Source organism: Tupaia chinensis, unplaced genomic scaffold, assembly GCF_000334495.1.
Source record: "Tupaia chinensis unplaced genomic scaffold, TupChi_1.0 Scaffold139897_1, whole genome shotgun sequence".
Classification (NCBI taxonomy): domain Eukaryota; kingdom Metazoa; phylum Chordata; class Mammalia; order Scandentia; family Tupaiidae; genus Tupaia; species Tupaia belangeri.
Genome location: NW_006199776.1, coordinates 1,235,078 through 1,261,625, shown reverse-complemented (window position 1 = coordinate 1,261,625; position 26,548 = coordinate 1,235,078). Strand labels below are relative to the sequence as shown.

General features: G+C 38.3%; 1 protein-coding gene across 3 annotated transcripts in view; it reads right to left on the bottom strand.

The window, feature by feature from the left end:
- The window catches only part of DMXL1 (Dmx like 1), a 216,224-nt gene that overhangs the window by 9,134 nt on the left and 180,542 nt on the right, over positions 1-26,548 (bottom strand). For all 3 annotated transcript variants that reach the window (XM_014593197.1, XM_027765897.1, XM_006162337.2), the window contains 4 exons: positions 25,830-25,957; positions 6,185-6,277; positions 4,415-4,506; positions 2,291-2,343 (listed from right to left, as the gene is read on the bottom strand). In XM_014593197.1, coding sequence (XP_014448683.1) covers positions 2,291-2,343; positions 4,415-4,506; positions 6,185-6,277; positions 25,830-25,957 — 366 coding nt within the window. The remainder of the gene's footprint in view (positions 1-2,290; positions 2,344-4,414; positions 4,507-6,184; positions 6,278-25,829; positions 25,958-26,548) is intronic.

Sequence of the window (26,548 nt, the reverse complement as noted above, 5' to 3'; positions counted from 1 at the left end):
TTCCCCATTCTTTTTTTTTTTTTGGAAAGGGTTTTGCTATAGGGTGCGTGTGCTTGCCAGAAAGAGAGAGAGAGAGAGACAGAGAGATAGAAAGCGAGAAATCATCCCCTAGGGGGGATGGCCACGCCGCAATCCCTTCTCCTCCATTCTCCTCTCAGGATCTTGGGCACGCACACGCACGCGCACGCGCCTGGCATCAGTTTAAGCCGCTGGGTCCAGGACTCGAACTACGGTAGACTACATGGGAGTCCAGCAACATAGCCATTACGCTAACTGCTGGTCCCTAAGGACATTCTTTTTGTAGTCCTGTGTTTTAATTTCTCTTGTGTATGTAATACTGGGTTATGCTATGTGTATTTTAACCTTACTAAAAACTGCCAAACAGTTTTCAAAATGGTTGTACCAGTTTATACTTCTATCAACAATATGTAACAGTTCCAGTTTCTCCACATCCTTATCAACACTTGATATTCTTGAGTCTTTAATTTTCGCATTCCCATGTATAAAATTGTGTCTGAGAACAAATTTAGTATACATTTATTTCCCTGATGACTAGTAAGTCCTGGATACATCGTTTCTTTTTTTTCCCCCTAGTGTTGTACTTATAACCTCATCAGCAAACTGCCAATTAGATTTTCTCCCATATTGCCTTCTAGACATTTTATCGTTTCCCATTTTACATATTTGCTTATGGTCCATATTCAGTTAATTTTTGTGAAAGGTCTGTATCTAGATTCATTTTTTTTTACATGTTGACTTTCGATTTTTCTAGCACTGTTCAAAAAGCTTTTTCCATTAAATTGCCCTTGTGCTTTAATCAAAGATTCATCTACTATATACGTGTAGGCCTATTGCAATCTGTTCTGTTCCAAGATTTATGTGTCGGTTCTTTTTTTTTGAGAGGTTTTTGCTACAGGGTGTGTGTGCTCGCCAGAAAGAGAGAGAGAGAGACAGAAAGCGAGAAATTGCCACTGAGGGAGGATGGCCACTCTGCAATCCCTTCTCCTCTATTCTCCTCTTGGGATCTTGGGTGCCCACATGCACCTGGCATGAGTTTAAACCACCGGGTCTGAGACTCAAACCGTGGTCGCCAACTGCTGGTCCCTTGTGTCTGTTGTTAAGCCAATGCCACAATGCCTTGCTCACTGTACCTTTATGCAAGTTTTGAAATCAAGTGATGCGACACCTCATGCCTCAAAGTTTCTTTTTCTTCAGTGTTTCATGGGCTATTCTAGTCCTCTACCTGTCTATATAAGGCTTAGCTTCAATCTGTTAATACATAAAAACTAATTTGTTGGGATTTGGCTTATGATTATGCTGTATGTATAAAGTTGGGAGAAACAGACATCTTAATGATATTAAATTTTCTAATTTGTAAACATGAAATATCTCTACATTTATTTAATCTTTGATTTTTTTCATCATTTTTGTAGTTTTCTGGATACTTCTATGTATTTTGTTAGATTTATGCCTCCCTATTTAATTATTTTGGGTGCTATTATAAATAGTAATTTTTGTCAAATTTCACACTAAATATGCTTCCTATTGGTACACTGCAAAGCGAATGCCTTCAGAATACTGACCTTGAATCCTTGCTGTACTCACGCATTAGTTCCAGGAGTTTTTTTTTAATAGATTCTCTGGGAATTTCTACACAGACAACAATAATGTTATCTGTGAATAAAGACAATTTTATTTCTTTTTTTTGGGGGGGAGGGGAGAGGTTTTTGCTATAGGGCACGTGCACTTGCCAGACAGACAGAGAGAGACAGAGAGACAGAAAGCGAGAAACCACCCCCCAGGGGGATGGCCACGCCACAATCTCTTCTCCTCCATTCTCTCGAGATCTTGGGCACGCACACACACGCGCCCGGCATTTGTTTTAAGCCACCGGGTCCAGTCCAGTGACATAGCTGTTATGCTAACTGCTGGTCCCAAGACAGTTTTATTTCTTCTTTTCCAGTCTATACACCTTTTACTGTGCTTGTGTTATTACTGCATTAGCTGCAACTTCCAGCACAATGGTGAACAGAAGTGGTAACAGCAGATATAATACGAGACTATACTGATATGCAAAGATGAATGATTTTTGTACCATCTACTTTCCATTGTTTCTCATCAAGGTACAGTAAGGAATTAATTATATACAGGGCATCTTTTTGCTTTCAAACTCCTCCATGATGGGAAAAATAAACCTCACAGGCAAATAAATGTGTCATTAAAAGTAAATCCATTTAAAAATCATTTTTAGTTCAGGAATTTTTTAATTTCCAAAATATATAAAACTTACCATGGACTAAACTGTTGGCAGGTGCTACAAGAGTATCCCACAAACATATGTTTCTGGTAAGACAAAAAAGAAGATTCTTTCTTGAGTGACACAAAAAGCAAATAGAATAAAAAAAAAGTATGTTTCATATAATTACCTAACAATTGAAATCTGACTGTCACAGGAGGTTCTTAAATTGATAAAGGTGTTAAATACAAGTAATCAACGAATCTACATATGATTGTTTTCTTTTTTTTTTTTGAGAGATTTTCACTGTACGGCGCGTGCGCTCGCCAGACAGAGAGAGACATAGAGACAGAAAGCGAGAAATCACCCCCCAGGGGGGATGGTCATGCCACAATTCCTTCTCCTCCATTCTCCTCTCGGGATCTTGGGCACGCACGCACACGCGCCCGGTGTGAGTTTTAAGCCACCGGGTCCGGGACGCGAACCGCGGTCGAATACATGGGAGTCCAGCGACATAGCCATTATGCTAACTGCTGGTTCCCCATATGATTGGTTTTTACACAAAATTTAAAAACCTTACAAACTGAATTCCTTCAGGTTAACATATACTTACAGATAATACTATATGAAGGCTGAAAACGCAAGCTACCTTTTGTGTTCACTGATTCTCTTAACAGCTGGGCCGACACATACAAATGGCAGGAGACACTGCATTTTCTATATGGAAATACTGGGTCGTCGGAAACGTCGTCTAATGACTCAACATATAAGTAAGGAATTTGTACAGAAGTAGGTCAGAGACTCCTCAGTCCTGCAAAGTGAGGCTCAGCAACCTCTGTGGGCCTTTATTTCAGAATTCAGTTGTAAAAAGGGAAACCAAAAGTGGGATGAAGAGTTGGGATCAGGAGAAGACTCTTTCTTTGAAACTTAGCTTTTTTTGGAGTGCAGTATGTATGAGGATTAACTAAATTAAGTAAATGTCAGGGCCAATAAATAATAGTTCCTCTTTTGCCACAAGATTTTTGTTGGTTTGTTTCAAGAGGTTTTTGCCATAAGACACATGCGCTCGCTGGAGAGAGAGAGTGTGTGAGCCAGTGAGAGGAAAAGTGAGAAATCACACCCCAGGGGTATGGCCATGCTGAAATCCTTTCTCCTCCATTTTCCTCCCAGGATCTTGGGCACGCACACACACACACATGCCCAGTGTGAGTTTCAAGCCTCCGGGTCCAGGCCTCAAACTGTGGTCATTTGAAACTTAGCTTTTTTTGGAGTGCAGTATGTATGAGGATTAACTAAATTAAGTAAATGTCAGGGCCAATAAATAATAGTTCCTCTTTTGCCACAAGATTTTTGTTGGTTTGTTTCAAGAGGTTTTTGCCATAAGACACATGCGCTCGCTGGAGAGAGAGAGTGTGTGAGCCAGTGAGAGGAAAAGTGAGAAATCACACCCCAGGGGTATGGCCATGCTGAAATCCTTTCTCCTCCATTTTCCTCCCAGGATCTTGGGCACGCACACACACACACATGCCCAGTGTGAGTTTCAAGCCTCCGGGTCCAGGCCTCAAACTGTGGTCAGCCATGTGGCAGTCCAGCGATGTAACCACTACATCATTAGCTGGACCCGCCATACGCTTTCCTAATATGTAGGGAGTAATACGGAGAAATGCAATCCACTAACAAACAAGTATTTTCTCCTACAATCAAGTCTTACTATTGGAATATTAAAAATACAAAAGGGATGCATTTCTGAAAGCTTATTGATTTATTTCCTTCATGAGACAGAGACAGAGAGAGATAAAAGTACCTTGACAGAGGCTTTGATTTCCCTCTGCTCCCCCAGGCCTGCAGCCAGCCCACCTGGGGCACACACACTGGCATGTCAGGCAGGTGCAGGGAGACCCAGGACGCAGACCTGGAGCTTTCCCACATGGCTTCAGCACTGTGCAGCGGCGTCCCCTGCATGTACCACCCTGGCTGTGCCTGGATTTTGTTTTTAACAGCACTAGAATTTCCCTCACTTTACAATGAGTATGCTGAAAATGCTCAAGGTAAGAAACAAGTCTTTATACTAAAAATACCTACAGGTATAATTATAAAAACATTTTTGACTCCCAAGAGCGCAAACACTAAGAAAACGTTCAACTCATATGCAGTTCGGCTTCTGTCATTCTCTCTTACCTATTGTCAGTTGAAAGGCCAGCTGTAGCTATCAGAGACGAAGAGCTGACGAAGACAAAATCATTCGCTGTTTTGTTATGACACTGCCAAGTCTGGAATGGTTATAACAGTGTTACTGCGGTCTCTAAAAGTTTCATAACCAGGGAGAGGCATCATTCAAAAAGTGATCATTTCTTTTACGGCTCTCTTAATTCCTCACACCGCCCACCCGTTCCCCCGGAAATTTAGAAAAGTTGTAAAAGTTATGCAGAGAATGTTCATATACTCTTTCAATAACTTTGAACATTCTGCCACAATTGTTCTGCCTATTCTCTTTCACAGATGTAGACACAAACACACTCGCACATTCTCTCTCACATTTTTCCTGAACACTTATGTAGGCTGCATATGTTATGACTGTTCACTACCAAGACCTTTGCTGCCATTCAACCAAAGGCTCAAAGGGAAACATAAAGAAGTTAAACCTCAAATACTTCCCTCAGCATATTTAGTGACATTTTTTGTCTTGAGAAGAAACTGCATTTTAGCATAAAAAAACAGAAAAATATGTCATGGCTTTCTTGATGACATTAAGAGAAACCAGGATTAAATTATTTGTTAAATTAATTAACATCATGTATTTTCCAGAAAAATTCAAAATTCAAAATAACTGCTCAAATATGTGAATAAAAATTACTAATAGTCATCAAAATTAGGAAAACCTGTAGCATTTCTCATTCCTTCAAATAATAAATTATAAGGTTTAGTCCGTTATAAAAGCTTCCAATTATGTTTAAATATTTCTCTTTTTAATAAAAAGTTCATTTTTAAAGTATGCCACAATCGTCACATAAAAACTATTCTTTTTAATCATCTCTCCAGTTCTCTGGAGCATCACTGGAACTAGGCTACAAGATACGTCCTTAAATCAAACAAAACCAAATTCTGAGAAGATATTTACATGCACAATAATCCAATTTACCATATTTAAAAGTTAAGAAAAGAAAAGCAGTCTGTTAGAAAACATGCACTTGCACATCTAAATCTGTTGACTTAATGAAGAAAAATTAAAATTCTTTCAAGGTACTCTAATCAGCCTTTCCTTGCTTGTTTCTCTTAGATCAGTACTGTATTCTAGCACTTAATGTAATTACCACAATCTTAACTGGTAGTAACTTCTTCCTAGTAAGTATTGCTTAGCACTATAAATGGCTTCCCTGAAGAATACAGGAAATATTTATTTAGTGTCATGTGAAGCTGCAGAAGGCTCATTAAGTCTGCATAGTCCTGTATGGAGCTGTATCAATATTCTAAAAAAGAGATGGATAAGAAAATAACAATACTAACTACAGGGGGTCCCTCCTATTGGTTCATTCATAAGGAGTAACTGCAGAAAATAACCAAACCCACTGGTTTGTTCATCTTTCTATTTAGGTATAATACTACTGCAGTTCAGTGAGATTAACCTGGGTGAAGTAATCTCCAGGTTACACGGGGCTCTGGAAATACTATGTTGGTTTACACATGTCAACTTTCCAAACTACTAATGACTAAATTATGCTTCTAAACTACTAATGACTAAATTATGCTTTCCAAACTACTAATGACTAATTATGCTTCTCCAGAGTAATTTTCACATAATACAGGACAGGAGCCTGTAGTAAAGTGAGGATCAAAGACTAAATAGATGTTATGTACTGGCTTTAGTATTTCTTGCCTCAAATACTTATTCTTACTGCCTTTAAAATTAAAAATTCAACATTTATTTAAAGGTAGAAATTCTTGGCTTACCAGATATGGCTTAGGCATGGTTCCAGTAATTGGACAACACTTCCAGTTTGTTTGATACAGACTTAAATATCCATCAGCATCAACTATTCCAAACTTAGAGAAAAAAAAAATAAAAGTGTTTAATATAAATGCAAAAGCACATAGTTATTCTTACCTTCACTGTGACATCCACATTTTGATTGTTAAAGATTTGAATAACACATTGCTTGACTTTTCCTTGGATGGATCTATTGGGTCATCTTAAAAGTCATGAGGCATTTTTGTGTAAAAAAGCAGAAAAATATGTCATGACTTTTACAATGACCCAATAGTTGAGAAAAAGATGTAGCCACTACTTAACAAAAATCCCAGGGTGGCCATAAAGGAAACAAACATCAGGACACCCATTTTATTGCACTAACCAACAGCACAGTCTGAATATCTTCTCTTAGGTACTCCAAAAACAGGAAACTGGATTAACATATAAACTGTGTGACAAAGCCCCATCATGCATAAAACTTTGTTCATTTGGGAGGAAAAAAAAGGTAAGGACTTCCAGAAACATACAGTAAGAAAAACTCCTAAACAAGAGTAGAAAATAAAGTGAAGTACAGATTATCGCAGTAAGGGCCAGCCCTGTGGCTTAGTGATCCCAAATGGCCAGTTAAGACTTGAATCCCAGCTCCAGAGGATTTAAAAACACAGGTGCATATGCCTACAAGCACTGAATCCTGACAAGATGGAGAAATGAAGCAGAAGGGATTGTGGTATGGCCATGCCCCTTTCGGGGGTCTTTTCTCCCTTTCTCTCTATCAAGTACACGACCTTCTGACAATTAAAAAAAAAATTATTAATTTTTTTTTTGTATTTTGGATTTCATATTTAATTATACATCTTTGTAAGGCACAACAACATGGATTTTCATAGCATACAGACAGTGTGTGACAATAAAATCAAGGATAATACCATATTCATTTTCAACAAAGAATACCACATTTGGTGTGTGTGTGTGTGTGTGTGTGTGTGTGTGTGTGTGAAGGATGACTAGGAATTTTTTTTAAATTCGGCTGTGGTATATCACTCCACAACCTATTTCCCCATATACCTGCATTCTTGTGAATGTTAAATGCTTTTCTCCTGATCCCCTCCTACTCCTTGTCACTCACTCATTCCCATGTAGTCTCTGATATCTACAGCTGTCCTCTCTACTTCTATGCCTTCAAGTCTTTCCATTTCCACCAGAGTGCAACCTTTCAGTATGTACCTCACAAGGACATACAGTGTTTGTCTTTCATAGTCTGCCTTACTTCACACAGCATAAAGCCGTGTGGACTTGACCACTTGGTATCGAATGACATGATCTCATTTTTTTTTTAATTAGACATGTTTTTGCTATAGGGCATGTGAGTTCGCCAGAGAGACAGAAAGTGAGAAATCATATCACACCTCCAGGGGGGATAGCCATGCCACAATCCCTTCTCTTCCATTCTCTTCTTGTGATTTTGCATATGTACACACATGCGCCTGGCATGAGTTTTAAGCCAATAGATCCAGGACTCAAACCATGGTAGACTACTTGGGAGTCCAGTGACGTAATCATTATATCATCTGCTGGTCCCAAGGTCTCATTTAAAAAAAAAAAAATGATTTTATTTAACTTTATTTATTTATTTTAATTTGAACAGAGAGGGACAGAGCAAGAGAGAGAGAGAGAGAGAGAGAGAGACAGACAGACAGACAGACAGACAGATAAGGAAAGTGAGAAAGCAAGCTGCCAGGTCCAGGACTCTAATCACAGTCAGCCATGTGGGAATCTATCACCCTTAGCCACCATGCCACCTGCAGACCCCAGGATCTCATTTTTTTTTAAAAAGGTCATTTATTTATTTATTTATTTCAGTTTGTCATAGGGCATGTGTGTTTGTCAGAGACAGGGAAGACAGGGGGAAGGAGGCAGAGGCAGAGAGAGAGAAAGAGAGAGAGAAATCGGCCCCCAGAGGGGACAGCCACGCAGCAACCCCTTCTACTATTTTCTCCTTTTTGGGATTTTGAGCATACATACAACACATGTGTCCAGAGTGATTTTTAAGCTACTGGATCTAGGACTCAAAGAGCACAGATTGGCCATGTGGGATCCAGTCACCTTAACCTCCATTCCACCTGCTGGCCCACTTGCTGTTCTTTATGGTTGAATGGTATTTGATTGTGCATATGTGTCACATTTTAAAAATCCTGTCATAAGTTGTTGGACACTTATGGGTTAATTTGATGTCTTAGCTATTATCAATAATGCTGCAATAAACATGGGTGTGCAAGGGGCTTTGCAACAGACAGAGTGATTTACTGTCCTTTGGGTAAATACCCAGAGATGAGATTACTGGGACATACGATAGCTCGATTTATAAATTTCTGAGGAACTTCCATATAGTTTTCCACAATGGCTGAACTAATTTACATTTCCACCAATAGTGCAGGAGGGTTTCCTGTTCACCAGAGCCCCTTTAGTATTTGTTCATAGCAATTTTGTGATTTTGATTTACATTTTCCTTATGAATAAGAGATGGTATACATTTTTTCAAATGCTTTTAGGCCATTTGCCATGTCTTTCTTTGAGAGCTGTCTGTTCAGATTAACTACCCATTTAAAAATCAGGTTATTTAGTTTTTTGAAGGTAAACTACTTGAGGTCCCTGTTTATTCTGGTTATTAATCCCTTATCTGAAGTCAAGTTTGCAAATATTTTTTCCCATTGTGTGAGCTGTTTTCTCCACTTATTGTTTCCTTTGCTATGCAGAAGCTTTTTAGTTTGAGGTAATCCCACTTATCCATCTTTGGTGTTACTGCCCACATTTTAGTGGTCTCATTTAAGGAAACTTTGCCACCTTCAATGTCTTCAAGTGTATCCCTTGTGTTTTCCACACATAGTTTCACAATTTTGAATTGACTTTTGTTAATAATGAGAGAGTGGATCTAGTTTTATTTCGTAAATATCCAGTACTTACAGCAGCATTTGCTGAGGAGACTCATTTCCCCACTGGACTGTCTTGTGCCCTTTGTCAAAGATAAGTTGGCTGGATGTTTTGGGGTTTATTTCTGGGTTATCAATTTCGTTCCATTGCTCCACGTGTCTATTTTTGTGCTAATACCATGCATTTTTGATCATTATGACTTTGTAATTTATTTTGAAGTCAGGTAGTGAGAGACCTCAAACTTTGTTCTCTTTATCACCTTAGTGATATGGGGGTCTTTTATGATTCCAGACACATTTTACATTTTTTTTTCTACTTCTGTGAAGAATGCCACTGGTAATTTGATAGGAATTACACTAAATTTGTAAATTAATGGGAAGAACTGACATTTAAATTATATTGAGTCTTCCAATCCAAGAACAATAAATGTCTTTCCATTATTTTTATATCATATTCAATTTCTTTCTTGAGCTTTTCATAGTTTCATTTGCAGATGCCTTTCACCTCTTTGGTTAGATTTATTCCTTAGGATTTTTGTTATTTTTGGTGATTATAAATTAGATAGTTTTCTTCATTCTGCCTCAGTGCATCACTGATTTTGTATAAAAAAGGTACAGATTTTTTAATGTTGATTTTGTATCCTGCCACTTTACTGAATTCGTTTATTACTTCTGTAAGTATTTTTGTGGAGTCTTTTGTTATTTTCTATGTATAAAATCATGTCTGCTATCCTTTAACTTCTTCCTTCCTTTGCTTTTTATTTCATTCTCTTGGTCAATTGTATTGGGTAGAACCTCCAATAATGTACCAAAAAAGTGGGGGCCTGTAGGTGGCATGAAAGTTAAGGCAACTGGACTGCACATGACCAGCTACATGGTTCAAGTCCTAGATCCAGTGGCCTGAAAGATACGCTGGGCACATGTGTGTACATGTCCAAAATCCCAAAAGGAGAATGAAGAACAGATTACAGGGTGGCCTCTCTCTCACTCTAATGAGCACATTTGTCCTATAGCAAAATCTAAAAAAAAAAAAAAAAAAAAAAGGAAAAGGAGTCAAAAAGTGGCCACCCTTGTCTGTTCCAGTTTTTAGTGGAAAAGCTCTCAGTTTTTCCCCATTCAGCATGATATTACTTATGGGTTTGTCATAGATTGCTTTTATTGTGTTGAGGAAAAAAAATCTTTTTGCTATAGGGCACGTGCACTCGCTGGGGAGTCAGAAAGCAACAGAGAGCCAGAAAATGAGAACCTCCCCCTCCCCGGGGGGGTGGGGTAGCCACACAGCAATCCCTTCTCCTCCACTCTCCTCTTGGGATTTTGAGCACAAATGCATACACACCCAGCACTGATTTTTAAGACGCCAGGTCCAGGACCTAAACTGTGGTCTTCCAGTGATGCAACCATAACAGCATCTGCTGGTCTCAGGAAATGTACTCTCTGTAGCTATCTCTTGAGATCATTAACCATGAAGTGATGTACTTTATCAAATGCTTTTTCTGTATCTATTGATGTGATCATCTTTCCTTCTGTTAATGTGATGTATTACATTTACTGTTTTGGACTATGTTGAACCATCCTTGTTTTCCTGTGATAAAACCTACTTGTTCATGGTGTATAATCTTCTTAATGTGCTGTTGGATTTGATTTGCTAAAATATTGTTGATGATTTTGCTTCTATATTCATTAGGGATATTGGTTTGTAGTTTTTTCATTATGTCCTTGTCTGCTTTTGGTATTAAGGTGATGGAGGCTTCATGGATTGAATTGGGGGAGGAGGGGCCTTCCATTTGGATCTTTAGAAATAGTTTGAGAGAGAATTGGTGTTAATTCTTACCTAAAGGTTTATATAGAATTCAGAAATGAAGTCATTGGGGCTTTAGGCTTTTCTTTGTTGGGAGACTATAACTGATTCAGTATCACTGTTTGCTATTGGTCTATTCATGCTTTCTATTTCTTCCTGGTTCAATCTCAGTATGTTGTATATGTCCAGGGATTCATCCATTTCATCTAGGTTTTCTAATTTACTGGTGTATAGTGCCTCACAGTATTTCCTTATGATCTTTTAAATTTCTGCCATATCTGTTGTAATACTGACTTTTCCATTTCTGATTCTGCCATTTCTCTATTATTCTCAGTTTGTCTAATAAATGGTTTGTTGATTTTTGTTTTTTCTCTCATAAAACCAACTTTTGTTATGGTGATTTTCTGTACTGTTCATTCTTCTATTCTCTATTACATTTAATCTGCTCTAATCTTTATTTTTTTCTTTTCTCCTAGTACTTTTGGAATTTTTTTTCTTCCTTTTCTAGTTCCTTGAGATGTATTATTTGGTTACTTATTTACCAGCTTTCTATTTTTTTATTATGATCACTAATTGCTATAAACTTTCCTCTTAGGACTATTTTCAATGTGTCCCAGAAATCTGTTTCAAAAAAAAATTTTTTTTTTTGAGAGGTTTTTGCTATAGGGCGCGTGTGCTCACCAGACAGACAGAAAGAGACAGAGAGACAGAAAGCGAGAAATCACCCCCCCAGGGGGGACGGCCATGCCACAATCCCTTCTCCTCCATTCTCCTCTCAAGGTCTTAGGCACGCACGCACATGCACCTGGCGTGAGTTTTAAGCCACTGGGTCCAGGACGTGAACCGCGGTCGACTACATGGGAGTCCAGCAACATAGCCATTACGCTATCTGCTGGTCCCAAGAAGTTTTTCAATTTCATTTTTGATTTCTTCAGTAGTTTAGAAGTCAGTCGAGAGTAAACTGATTTGTTGCCATGTATTTGTGTATTTTTGAAGGCTCTGTTTTTGATTTCTTCTTTTTTAAGGTTTTTGTTACAGGGCATGTACACTCAAAAAAGAGAGAGAGAGACAGGCGGACAGAGACAGAGAGAGGGAAAGTAAGGAATCATCCCCCAGTGAGGCATGGCCATGCCACAATCCTTTCTCCTCCAGTCTCCTCTCACGATTTTGGGCATGTGTATACACGAGCCTGGTGTGAGTTTTAAGCCATTGAGTCTGGGACTCAAACCACAGTCAGCTGTATAGGAATCTAGTGCCTTAACCACCATGCCAGCTGCTGGCCTCTCTGTTGTTGATTTCAAGTCTAATTCCATTGTGGTCTGAAAAGATGCTAAATAAGATTTCTATACTTTTGAATTTGTAAAGACTTGTTTTATGTCCCATAATGTGCTCTACCTTTGAAAATATTTTATGTGGGGCTGAGAAAAATGTGGTGTTTTAAGATTGTCAAATGAAATGTTCTGTAAATGTCAGTCAGATACGGTATCATTTAGCTCCTGTGTTTCTTTGTTTACCTTTTGTCTAGATGACCTGTCTAGTGGTGTTGAAATCAACAAGCAGTGTGTCACAGTCTATCTCTTTCTTAAGGCCTAGCAGTCTTTGTTTTATACAGTTGGGTGTTCCAATATTGGGTGCATAAATATTTATTAATTGTTATATTTTCTTGGTGAATTAATCCTTTTAATAAAATAATATACAGTGTCAGGCAAATGTGATAACCAATACACTATGGAAACTAGGTGATAAGTCAAATTCACAACAAATCCGGCAACATTACAATAGACATAACAGAAATACAAAACATTATAAGCAACTATATGCCATCAAGGAAGAAAACCTGGATGAGGTGGACAAATTCCTGGATACATATAATCTACCAAGATTGACTCAGGAGGACATAGAAAGCCTGAATGGACCTATAACAAGCAATGAGATTGAATCAGTAATAAATAACCTCCCAACAAAGAAAAGTCAAGGCCCTGATGGCTTCACTGCTTAATTTTACAGAACTTTTAAAGAAGAGGTAACCCCCATCCTACTCAGTTTCTAGAGATCCAAAAGGAAGGAACCCTTCCAAATTCATTCTGTGAAGCCTTTATTACCCTCATTCTCAAAACGGATAAGGATACAACAAAAAAGGAAGACTACAGACCTATATCCCTGATGAATATAGATGCAAAAATTCTCAACAAGATACTTGCTAACTATATTCAACAGCATATAAAAAAGGTTATTCATCACGACCAGGTAGGCTTTATTCCAAGGATAGTTCGACATGTGCAAAACCATAAATGTAACATACCATATTGATAGAAAGAAAGATAAAAACCATATGATCATTTTGATTGCTGCAGAATAAGCATTTGACAAAATACAACATGCCTTTATGATCAGGACTCTCAGTAAAATTGGTTTAGAAGGACTATTTCCCAGCATAATAAAAGACATCTATAAACCCACAGCTAATATTATACTGAAAGCTTTCAGCTTTTCCCCTAAAAATGGGTACAAGACAAGGTTGCCCACTTTCTCCACTCCTATTCACTATAGTACTGGAAGTTCTAGTCAATGCGATCAGACAAGAGAAGGAAATAAAAGGCATTTCAATAGGAAAAGAAGAGCTGAAATTATCTCTGTTTGCAGATGACATGATTGTATACATAGAAGACCCAATAGTATCCACGAAAAAACTTCTCAAAGTAATAAATGCATACAGTAAAGTGGCAGGATACAAAATTAACTTACAAAAATCTATTCCATTTCAATATACAAACAACAAGCAGGCAGAGACAGAACTGAAGAATGTAATTCCATTTACCATAGCCACAAGAAGTATAAGATACTTAGGAATAAAACTAACTGTGACCAGCAGTTGTGTAATGGCTATGTCGCTGACTCCCATGTAGTCAACTGCAGTTCGAGTCCCGGGCCTGGTGGCTTAAACTCACATCAGGCACATGTGTGTGTGTGCCCCAAGATCCCAAGAGGAGAATCGAGAAGAAAGGACTGTGGGGCAGCCATCCCCTCTCGGGGGTGATTTCTCACTTTCTGCCTCTTTGTCTCTCTCTGTCTTTCTAGTGAGTGCATGTGCCCAAGACCTCTACAAGGAAAACTATGAAAACCGTAAAAAAAAAATTGAAAAGGACACTAAAACGTGAAAGAACATCCCATGTTTCTGGACTGGCAGAATCAATATCATAAAAATGGCATGGGACCAGCAATTAGTGTAATGGCTATGCCATTGAATTTCCATGTAGTCAACCACGGTTCAAGTCCCCGACCCAGTGGTTTTAAACACACACTGAGCACCTGTGCATGTGTGCCCAAGATCCTGAGAGGAGAATAGAGGAGATGGGATTGTGGAGTGACCATCCTGGAGTGACCACCCCCCCTGGCGGGTGATTTCTCGCTTTCTATCTCTCTCTCTCTCTGTCTTTCTGGCGAGTGCACGTGTCCTATAGGAAAAACCACTCAAAAAAAAAAAAAAAAGTAATCCTACCCAAATTAATCTACTTATTTAATGCAACCCCTATAAAATTACAAGAGACATTTTTCACAGATCTAGAAAAGACAATCAGAATCTGGAATTCCAATCAGGTCTGGGACCATAAAAGACCCCATTTTGCTAAAGCCGTCCTGCACAAGAAGACTGGAGTAGGTGGCATCTCACTTCCTCAATACCATCAAAACAGCTTGGTATCGGCACAAAAATAGACATGAGGACCAATGGGACAGAGACTCCAGAAATAAACCCCCAAACAAGCAGCCAACTCATCTTTGAAAAAGGGTACCAGTCAATCCATTGGGAAAAGGGAAACCTCTTTAGCAAATGGTGCTGGAAAAACTGGGTATCCACCTGCAGAAAGATGAATCTGATCCCCTATCTGTCATCATTAACAAAAATCTACTCAAAGTGAATCAAAGATCTAAATCTAAGATCACAAACTATAAAACTACTGCTGGAAAACACTGGGGAAACTCTGGGAGACACTGGGGTAGGCAAAGACTTCTTAAGCAAGACCCCCAATGCACAGGCAATAATCCCCAAAATAGACAGATGGGATTACATCAGATTAAGGAGTTTCTGCACAGCAAAGGACACTATAATTAGTGTGAATCGACAACCCTTGGGATGGGAGAAAATTTTTGTTAACTGTGCCTCAGATAAAGGACTGATAACTAGAATACACAGGAAACTCAAGCAGCTTAACCAGAAAAAAATGATTAAGCCAATTAAAAGATGAGGAAATGAGCTAAATAAACAACTCTCTAAGGAAGACATACAAACAGCCAAAAAACCATATGAAAAAATGCTCAACATCCCTCATTGTAAGGGAAATGCAGATCAAAATCACAATGAGATACCACCTAACCCCAATCAGAATGGCAAAGATTAAAAACACAAATAATGCTAAGTGCTGGAGGGGATGTGGTAAAAGGGGAACACTCCTACACTGTTGATGGGAATGTAAATTGGTCCAGCTACTATGGAGAACGATATGGAGGTTCCTCAAAGACCTTTAAATAGAACTACCATATGATCCAGCAATTCCACTCCTGGGTATCTACCCAAAGGACAGGAGAGCGCTCAGTTGGAAAAATGCTTGCACAACTATTTTCACTGCAGAATTATTCATGATTGGAACCAATCCAAATGTCCACAAACTGATAAATGCACTGAAAAATTGTGGCACATATACTCCACAGAATACTATTCAGCCATAAAAAAACAAGGCCCTGGAATTTGATAGAAAGTGGATGAATATGGAAGTTGTTGAGACAGCGAGGTAGTGTTGTTATATTTTGATCAACTGGACTGGGGAGAAATGTTCACATATTTAAATGATCACCTTGTAAGGTAAATAATGTGATTGAATGTATTAAAAAAATGTAAAAATAAATAAATAAATAAAAATAATTAATTAAAAAAAAAAAAACCCATACACTGTCTATCCGCACTCTATGGTAGAGACCGAAAGACTGGAGAACAAAAAAGTATCAAAAATTGTAATGGACACTAGAAACAAAGTGGGAGAGAGTGTGAGAGGAAAAGAGCATAGGAAAGGAAATTTGGGGGGAAAATGGAGAGGTAAGACACTTGTGGGACACATATAAGGTTTATTATCTGTTGATGAGGACATGTATAACAGTCTCAATTGGGCTGGACTGAGGTGTAAATCATGCTGGGTGAAGTCTCTTCACAATCTAAGTGATGTACAGTGATTTAATGTACAAATAATAATAATAATAAAAGAAATAATAAAGAAAATATGTGTGTGTGTGTATGTGTATGTGTATATATATATATATATAAATAGTGATCATCTTTTTGTTTTTATAGTTTTTAGCTTTAAGTCTATTTTGTCTGACATCAGTATACTTTCCAGCTTTTTTTTGTTTTACATCTACGTGAAATGACTTTTCCAGGCCTTTGCTTTATATCTGTTTATATCTTTATCAATGAGGTTATTTCTTATAAGCAACAAATAGAAGCTCCTGTTTTTCTATCTATTTAGCCAATGTCTTTTAGATGGGAAAATTAATCCATTAACATTCAATGTTATTAACAGTATGTGTGGACTTAATCCCTGCTATTCTGTCATTTTCTTAGTTTTATGTTCTTTTATTTCTACATGTTACCTTTTCACTTTTCGCTATAGGGCGCGTGCACTCGCCAGACAGACAGAGAGAGACATAGAGACAGAAAGGGAGAAAACATCCCCCAGGGGGGATGGTCATGCCGCAATCCCTTCTCCTCCATTCTCCTCTCGGAATCTTGGGCATGCACATACACGCGCCTGGTGTAGTTTCTAAGTCTCCGGGTCCGGGACGCGAACCGCGGTCGACTACGTGGGAATCCAGCGATATAGCCATTACGCTAACTGCTGGTTCCCACCTTTTCACTTTTCTGACACAGCACTATCCTAAGTATTTCTCAAAGAGCTAGTTTAGTGTTGGTGAATTCTTGTAGTTTTAGTTTATCCAAGAATGATTTTATTTCTTTTTTCAATCTGAAGGATAATCTTGCCAGGTATAGTATTCTTGGCTGGAAATGTTTTTCTTTCAGAATTTTACAAATGTCTTTCCATTCCCTCCTTGTCTGGTTCCTGCCGAGAGGTCTGAGCTTAGTCTAATGGGTATCCTGTATCAATAATTTGAAGTTTCTCCCTTGACATTTTCAGGATTTTATCTTTGTCTTTGATTTTGCCATTTTGGCAATGATGTGCCTTTGACAAGCCCTTCTTCTGTTGATTCTATTTGGTATCTTTTGTATTTCCTGAGTCTGGATGTCTGTATGTCTCTCTAGATTTGTAAAGTTTTCAGATATTATTTCATGAAAGAGATTTTCTATGACTTCCTATCTTTTTACCTTCTGGATTACCCAATATGCAGATATGCCTCATGGTGTCTGAAATTTCCTATATGCTGTCCTCATTTTTAATTTTTTTCCAAAGAGAGATTTTTGCTACAGGAAGCATGTGCTAATCAGAAAGTCAAAGACAGAGAGACAGAAAGCAAAAAAATCACCCCCTGGGGGGATGGTCATGCTGCAATCCCTTCTCTTCCTTTCTCCTCTTGGGATTTTGGATGCACATGTACATGTTCCTGGCTTAAGTTTTAAGCTACTGAGTACAGGACTCCAATCATAGTCGACGACGTGGGAGTCCAGTGACATCAACCATTATGCCATCTGCTGGTCCCTGTTATCCTCATTTTTAATGGTTCTTTTCTTTTCTTTTCTTTTTTAATGACTTAAGACTAAATTCGAGGTTTTGTCTTCAAGTTTGGAAATTTTCTTCTGAATGATCTGTTGTTAATACTTTGAAGAGAAACTTCAATTTTCCGTACTGTATCCTTCATCTCCAGAAGTTCTATTTGGTCTTTTTCAGGGTCTCTATCTCTTTAGGAAGATCTTCCATATCATGGGATGAACCTCATTCTCCTAACATTAATTTTTTTTTTCTGTATCTCATTGAGTTTTGTTATGATCAGTATTCTGAATGCCATTTCTGACATTTCAGTGACTTCATGTATGTTACTCATTGTTGGTGAAGAGTTACTGTGTACCCTTGGAGAGGTACTTCCTTGCTGTTTCATATTTCTTGTGTCTCTACAGTGATTTTTAGGATCTGGTGGAGCACGCAAGCACTTGCTCATTGATTTATAGAGCAGATTCTGTAATGCTCAAGAGGCACATCAACTCTAAAGACCCAGAAGTGCCCCAGGAAAATGGAGTCTGGGAAGTTCTAAAAGCTAGACATGTCTTTCAGATTCAAGCCAAGCTTATACCTATGTACTGTACCTATCAGCAAGTCAACCTACTGAGCTTGAATGCAGCCCTGTCAAGTTCATCTAAGGAGTTAGAAGCCTGTGTGTGAGACTCTTCAGTCTTGTGCAGGTACGTGTAGCCAACGTGAAATGCACCTGTGTGAAGTTACCCTCAAGAGATAGATGCAGCTTTATTTAGATGTGAGAGATTCAGGAGGCAGGTCCAGTGTGTGAATACCACAGAGTTTATCGGGCCTTCCTGTCCTTTCTACGGGCAGGGCAGACCCCTAGACCAAGGTATGGTCTTGGCAAAAGTGATCCAGGAGGGGCTGGTGGCCCACTGTGCCCTTCTGATACAAACAGGGCTTATGGGGCCCAAACAGGGCTTATGAGAGCAAATAAGTCATTCAGACCTAAATGTAGCCATTTCAGAAACAATGCAAGCAAGGAAAGAATAGACAAATATATTCAAAGTGTTAAGTAAAAAACAATTTCAACCAAAAATACTGTATCTGGCAAGATTATCCTTCATGTGGGAAGAAAAGATAAAAACATTCTCAGATAAAACCTGAAAGAATTTATCAACACCAGACCAACTCTTCAAGAAGTTCTAAAGGGAGTACTATACCAAGAAAACTAAAGACAGACAAATAAGAGAACAAAAAATGATCAAGAAAAATAGCCAACTTAATGGTAGGGACAAGTTCTAAAATATCAATAATAATGTTGAATGTTAACAGAAAGGTCAGACCACAGTAACACTGCAAATTCAACAAGAGAGAGATTACACGAGACTGAACTGTGAAATAGAATTCTATGACTTTTTTCTAAAACATTACTGATTTTCTTCTATGCTTTGTGTTTCATATTTAAGGATTTTTGTTTTCTTTTTTGTTGGGTTCAGCAATTATTGAAAAAATAATTTTTAAAATTGAAACATAACTGTGTGTTTCTGACCCCTTTGCAATTGGAAGATATTTGTGGGCATTCTTATTTTGTGGCAGAATGATTATCTGCATAAGTTCAATAATACAATAGTATCTGTTGCCTTGCATCAGAAATTGAATTCTTATGGAGTTTTATGCAAATAACAGACCAAATTAAGATTAACCTAATTTTATTTTTTACAAATAAGTTAGTTTATACCTCTCTTTACTCAAAGGAGGAATAGAGATAAGAAATTGTTTCAGAAGAAAATTACAGTGCACTTGCCACTAGATTCTAGCTTTGTCCATACTTTTTTTTTTTTGAAATGTTTAAATAAATTATTTAGAGCTATCATTGTAAAATAGTCATGTGTATTAACACACTCTTATTAAGGCCCTGGAGATGAAAAACAATCAAATTTAGAAGGTGTGATTCAGGTTAATGTGCTGCTGTCTACTTCAGTCAATTTTCATGTAACTAGACTTTGTCCATACTTTGAGATCTTTTGTGAATCAATAAAATGTGAAAAAAAAAAAAAACGTTTAGTATGGAAGGGGGGAGGGAGGGGAAAGGGGAAGGAAAAAACAGGTAAAAGTATGCTTATTTGACAAAGAATGAGAAGCTAACTGATGATGATAATATATATAGTAATAGCCTTGTCTTGACTGATGTAGGGACATGTTCTGAGATGTGGGGACCTGTTCTGAGCAGACATCAGGGACATGCTCTGAGCAAACATCACTTTTTTCTCTGAAGTTGAGGCTTGCCCTTTCCTTGACCCTTCCTGCAGGCAGAGCAATCGGTGGAATTTACAGGGGCTGCTCTGGGGAAACATCCGTGGAGCTAGGGGAATCCTGACCCCACTAGTAAAGATCAACCCCTGCTCTGCTTTGTGTAATCTCTTAACCTAACAATTAACCCTTTGATGTATGCCAGAGAACGTACTCCCCACATCTGCAGACAGGCTTCGCTTCTCTAGATAAGTAACTTACAACTTCTTTGGTTTTGATGTGCCAATGCGATGCACCTGGCACCAGCTTGCCCAAACCCTTACAGATAATATCATTTGTCTTCTGTGGCTGCAAGACATCAACTGTATCTATGGAATGTCACGAAATACACTATGTAGTGTTGCTCTGCCCTATAAATAAAGGCTCTCAGCTTGTTTGGGTGGCACAGGCTGCAGGCTCAGGCTGCCTGTGTCCACCACTACTCTGTCTCTGTGTCTTTCTTTCTGTTGTCTCTTAGGTTGAGAAAAGCTCACTGGAAGATGCCGACAGACTAACATGCATGGTATTTGTGTTGGAAAAAGAAATGTATACTGTAAAGACATGACAAAATGTAAATTAAAAGAAAAATAAAAAATTACTTCAGAAGTTAAAAAGTACATGTGGGAAAATGTAAAAATAAATAAATAAATGATTAGAAAAAAATCTATAAAAAGAATTTTCTTATGAGAACTCAGGGCAATTTTCAGTGGGAAGACAACAAAATAATCTACTATAGGAATAGGTGCACAGATCTTGAAAGATGAGTAAGACAGGTAAGTATTTTTATGGATTATAAAAACAGTGTAGATTTATATAAAGCATATAAAATAAAGAAAATTTCTACATTGGACTCCTGTACTCCTTTGCATCCAGATTTAATATTTATTAACACTTTGATACATTTCCTTTAAGATTTGTTTTTGTTAATTTTCAAACACACATACAACTTCATAAAATTAGGATAATGGGCCCAGCAGATAGTGTAGCAATTGAGCTGCTGCACATGCCGACCACGTTTTGAATCTCAGACCTGGTGACTTGAAAATCATCCCAGGTGCTTGAGTGTGTGTACCCAAAATCCTGGGAGGAAAATGGAGAAGGGACTATGGAGCGACCATCCTCCCTGGAGGGTGTCTTTTCACTTTACCTCTCACTGTCTGTCTGTCTCTATATATAGGGCGAGCACACACACATTAAGGCAAAAAAAAAAAAAGAAAAAAAAAAACACCAAAAAAACAAAAAACAAAAATATTCTTAAAAAATTTGGATTATAACATACAGTTCCATAACTTTTTTTTTCTTTTTTTCCTTTTGTGGAGAGGTTTTTGCTATAGGGCGCATGCGCTCGCCAGAAAGAGACAGAGAAACAGAAAGCGAGAAATCACCGCCCAGGGGGGTTGGCCACGCCGCAATCCCTTCTCCTCTCAGGATCTTGGGCACGCATGCACATGCGCCCGGTGTGAGTTTAAGCTGTGTGGATGGACTCGAACCGTGGTCAACTACGTGCGAGTCCAGTGACATAGCCATTATGCTAATCGCTGGTCCCCACAATTATGTTTTTATTATAACCATCTTTCCATATCGGATACATATAAATCTAGCTCATTTTTGTGCTGCACTGTATTACACTGAATAGTTGTGTGTGTGTTTCCCTAGTTTTGTTTTTTTTTTTTGCTATAGGATATGTGTGCTCACTGGAGAGATCGAGGAAGAGGAAAAGTGAGAAATCATTCCCCAGAGAAAATGGACACATTGCAATCCCTTCTCCTCCATCTTCCTCTTAGGATTTTGGGTACACATGCTATGTACTCATACCCAGCATTTTTCCAAACTGCCAGGTCTGGGACATGAACTACACAGCTGGCCAAGAGGAAACCAGCTGCCTTAACCTCCATGCCATTTGCTGGACCATGGTTGTATTATAACTTAAAACTTTCCCCTTTAGACGTATTTCAGTTTTTATTAAAAACAGTATTGCTTTGAACTTTCTTATATTGGGTCAGCCTAAAAGTCATGCCTGCCATATTTTTCTGTCTTGATGCAAAAATGCATCATGACTTTTCTGATGATCTAATATATATACCTTTGGATAGTTATATATAATATATATCCAGAAGTGGGAAAGCTCTGTCAAAGATAGGATGAGGTAGGTCCATCAGTCATGTGTGAGTCCAGCGACATAACCACTATGCCATTTGCTTGTCCTAAACTGCATTTTCTTAATTATTATTAATAGTTATTGGTCATGCATAGTTTTGATAAACTGTTCCTATCATTTGTCTACTGGTCTTTTCAGTTTTTAAAAAATTAGTAATATTAGGAATATTAACCTATTATTTCTATATATGTTAGAGACATTATTCCATGGTCTACTTTATCTAGTTTATCCTGTGTTTTTTTTGAAATCTAGATATGTTAAGTCTCTGTATACCTGAACATGTTTCTTTTGCCATCATATATGAATGATAATTTGGATAAACATCGACTTAGTACCATTGCTTTTCCAGAAGAATTTTGTGGATACCTGTTATACCATCTGTAATCTTTCACTCTGCGTAGGCCAATGCCACTGATTTTATGTGTGTGTGTGGGAGGGGGTTGTAAGTAACCATTTTCATTCCCACTCCTTCCTACAAACTTACAGAATTCTTTTTCTCTTTACCTTTGAACTTAAAAACAAATTGGCACTGCAGGTGGCATAGTGGTTGGGACACTGGACTCCCAGATGGTGGACCATGGTTTGAGTTCTGGACCCAGAGGCTTGAAACTTACACTGGGCACTGTGCATGTACCATGCCTGCCCAAAATCCCAAGAGGAGAATGGAGGAGAAGGGATTGTGGTGAGGCCACTGCCCTTTAGGGGTGATTTCTCACTTTCTCTCTCTCTCTATTTCTGTATCTCTGGCAGCACAAATGCCCTATAGCAAAAAACCTCTCTAAAACAATGAGGGTGTGAGCAAGTATGTGTTGTTTCTCAATACATCTGGTTATCACTTAGAGGCCCTTCTCTTGCAAAATTGTATTCTTGGCTCTGGGAAAATATTTATTATTCTCTGACTCTTGTTTCTCCCCCATCCATTTTGTTTTTTCTTCTGAAATAGTTACTAAGTTATTTTCATCTTGGCATAATTTCTTAATTTGTGTTTAATCGCTCACTTGATTTCTAACTATGTCCATCTTGCTATTCAGTCCTTCAAATGAGTAGTTCCTCACTGACACATTTTGGGGAATCATATGTTAATTTTCAAAAATACTTTTCTATTCTACTGTCCTTATTGCACACCAACCTGTTCTTGTTTTGTGAATGCAATATCTTCCTGAATCCCCCCGAGAAACTGTACTTCACAGGTCATTTATTCTGCTTAATGATCTTTTTCAGGGCGTTTTTCTCTGAAACGTTCTCTGAACTTTGGCAGCCCATTTCTGTCTGTAATTGACAGTCAAACTGGTCAGCATTACTGTGATATACAGCACAGGTCCTCTTTTGCACTTACCCTACTAAAGGAAATACCATGCTTAGGTGTTATGCTATTGGACTCCATCGTAGCTAATGTGAATTAATGGTATGTTGGCTGCCTGTCAAAGATAATTGGGCAGGGAACAAAGAATACTTTGTTGTTCCTACAGATAACCTTCGTAGATAGCTTGGGAAGTGTTAAAGCTGATTAAACTGTACAAGAGGAGTTTGAATATCATGCTAAAACATTTGGAATGAAAAGCCTTGAAGGAAACTTGAAAAAAGCATTATGATGATGTCACATATACTACAGTTATGTAACTATGTTGCTTGCTATATACCTTTATGGCAAGATGATGCATTAAAGAGATAAGAGTTGAGGTATAGAGACTAGCTAGGAGCAATATAATATTGTCAGCCAAAGAGGAAAGGCATGAACACATAAAAGACATTGATAGGGAATACAAATCAAAGTAAAAGAATTCTAGGGACTAGTAGATAGTTATGTTGCTGGATTCCCACGTACTTAACCACGGTTTGAATCTCAAACCTAACTGCCAGGAGTATGTGTGTGGGCTAAAAATCCTGAGAGGAGAATGGAGGGGAAGGGATTGTGGTATGACCATCCCCCCTTTGGGGGTGTGATTTCTTACTTTCCATCTCTCTGTCTCTACCTTTCCAGTGAGTGTACATGCCCTATAGCAAAAAAAAAAAAAAAAAACCCAAAACAAACAAACAAAAAACCTCTTTAAAAAAAAGTAAGTGATAGAATTCTAAACTCTTCTGCATTATTATTATTATTATTATTATTATTATTATTATTATTATTTTGGAGAGGTTTTGCTATAGGGTGTATGCACTCATCAGAAAGACAGAGATAGATAGAGAGACAGAAAGTGAGAAATCACCCCCCCCCAGGGGGGATGGCCACACCGCAATCCCTTCTCCTCCATTTTCCTCTCGGGATCTTGGGCATGCACGCACACGCACCAGGCGTGAGTTTAAGCCACCAGATCCAGGACTCGAACCATGGTCAACTACATGGGAGCCCAGCGACAGAGCCATTACGCTAACTGCTAGTCCCAAGGCTTCTGCATTAAATCCCTTTAATTTTCTAAAAAGGTGTAAAAAATATTGCTAATTAGTAATATTTCAAAAATTCTGTTTCATAACTACACAAAACGGTATCACAATTTTTGTGAAATGGAAATAAAGTCACGTGACAAACAAGGTAGAGAGAAAGGGTGCAGCAGAAAATGGCACAAGTAACATAAAGGATGGAGGGGGAAACGTGGGAGACCACAGAGAAAGGTACGGTAAGATGCATCATCAGTTAGAACCTGAGTGAATGACTTTCAGTGAAGCATGACCCTGAAGACAAAAAGTAGGTAATATAACCTTTCATTTTGTTTAAAGCACTCACGTGATACCAGGGGCAGAGAGAAGCAGTGTGCGAAAAGTAGGATTATGGTGAGTGAAGATGGTAAGGGAAGTTCTAGACCAGGGTCGGTCAACTGTCTTTTAATTGCCCAAATAATAAATACTTTATGCTCCTCAGCTATGAAGTCTCTGTCCCCCTGGACTCTGCTGCTGTGAAACAGCCAAGTAAACAAATAATGAATGGAGTGACTATATCCAATAAAACTTTATTTACGAAATAGGTGGCTAGGTCACAGCTGGTAATGCCTTGTTCTAGAGCAGTGCCTCTCAAAACTTTAATGTGCATACAAATCATCAGAGCATCTAGTTAAATGCAGGTGATGACTCAGTAGATCTGGGGAAGGATCAGTAATATTACTTTCTTTCTTTTTTTTTTAAAGAGGTTTTTACCTTAGGGCATGTGTGCTTGTCCGGAGTAGAAAGAGAGAGAGAGACAGACAGACAGAGGGAAAGCAAGAAATTACCTCCTGGGGGATGGCCACACCACAGTCCCTCTCCTCCATCCTCCTCCCAGGATCTTGGGCACACACACATGTACCCAGTGTGAGTTTCAAGCCACTGAGTCCGGGACTCAAACAGCGGCCTGCCATGTGGGAATGCAGCAACAAAACTGCTATCCATCTGCTGGCCCCAATATTAGTTACTAACAAGTTCCCAGATATTACCTCATGCTTAGTGCTGGATCATACTTAGAGTGACTGCCATGGAACAAAGAGAGTGGAAGCAGTTACTAACCAAAACTGGAACACATTGCAGACCTGTGATCACCTGGTCCTTAAGCATCATTTAACTGCATTATATACATGTGTGTATACATGTATATACACACATACACTCATTCACGACATATTTTCAGAAGAAAAGAAATGAATTTAAATGTTCTTTAAGAAGAATTAAAATATAAAGAAGAATTCATGTAGATTATGACTTTACTATTAGCCTACTGAGTTGTTCTCTTCAGAAACAATCTAAGTTAGTGGCATTTATAAACTTTCAAAACAATCAATCATTTAAACATCTACATTTTCATATACTAACCTTATTTCCCTGATAGTTAAATCTCATCCTTGTAATTCTTGAATTGCCACCAGATCGAAAACAAGTTATTTGCTGAGAATGGCCCCATTCAAACATTCTGACACTTCCATCCTGAGCTCCTGTCAGATCTGCAGTATAAGAGGACAAAGAACACAGACATTTTTGAAGACTCTTCGGGGAATATGATTTCTTAATCCAACAAGAAACCCTTTACAGAAGAAACACACTTTATAATTAAATCAAAGCTTATATGAATTTATCTTTCCACAAAATTTTGTTTGAATACTCCTTACTTAAAAACAGATAGTTGTGGGACCAGCAGTTAGCACAATGGCTATGTTGCTGGACTCCCATGTAGTCGACCGCGGTTCGCGTCCCAGACCCGGTGGCTTAAACTCACTCTGGGCGCATGTGCATGCGTGCCCAAGATCCCAAGAGGAGAATGGAGAAGGGATTGTGGAGTGGCCATTCCCCCGGGGGGTGATTTCTTGCTTTCTGTCTGTCTCTCTCGGTCTGGCGAGTGCATGCGCCCTATAGCAAAAATCTCTCCAAAAAAAAAATAGTTGTACGATAAACCTTAATTTGAATGAGAACATATACTTTAGCAAAAAATCAAAAACATTTACATTAGTTCTCTATAAATTATATTTTTCTAGAAAATAATCTCTTTTTTTAGGTTTTTGTCATAGGGCACATGCACTTTCCAGAGAAATAGAAGG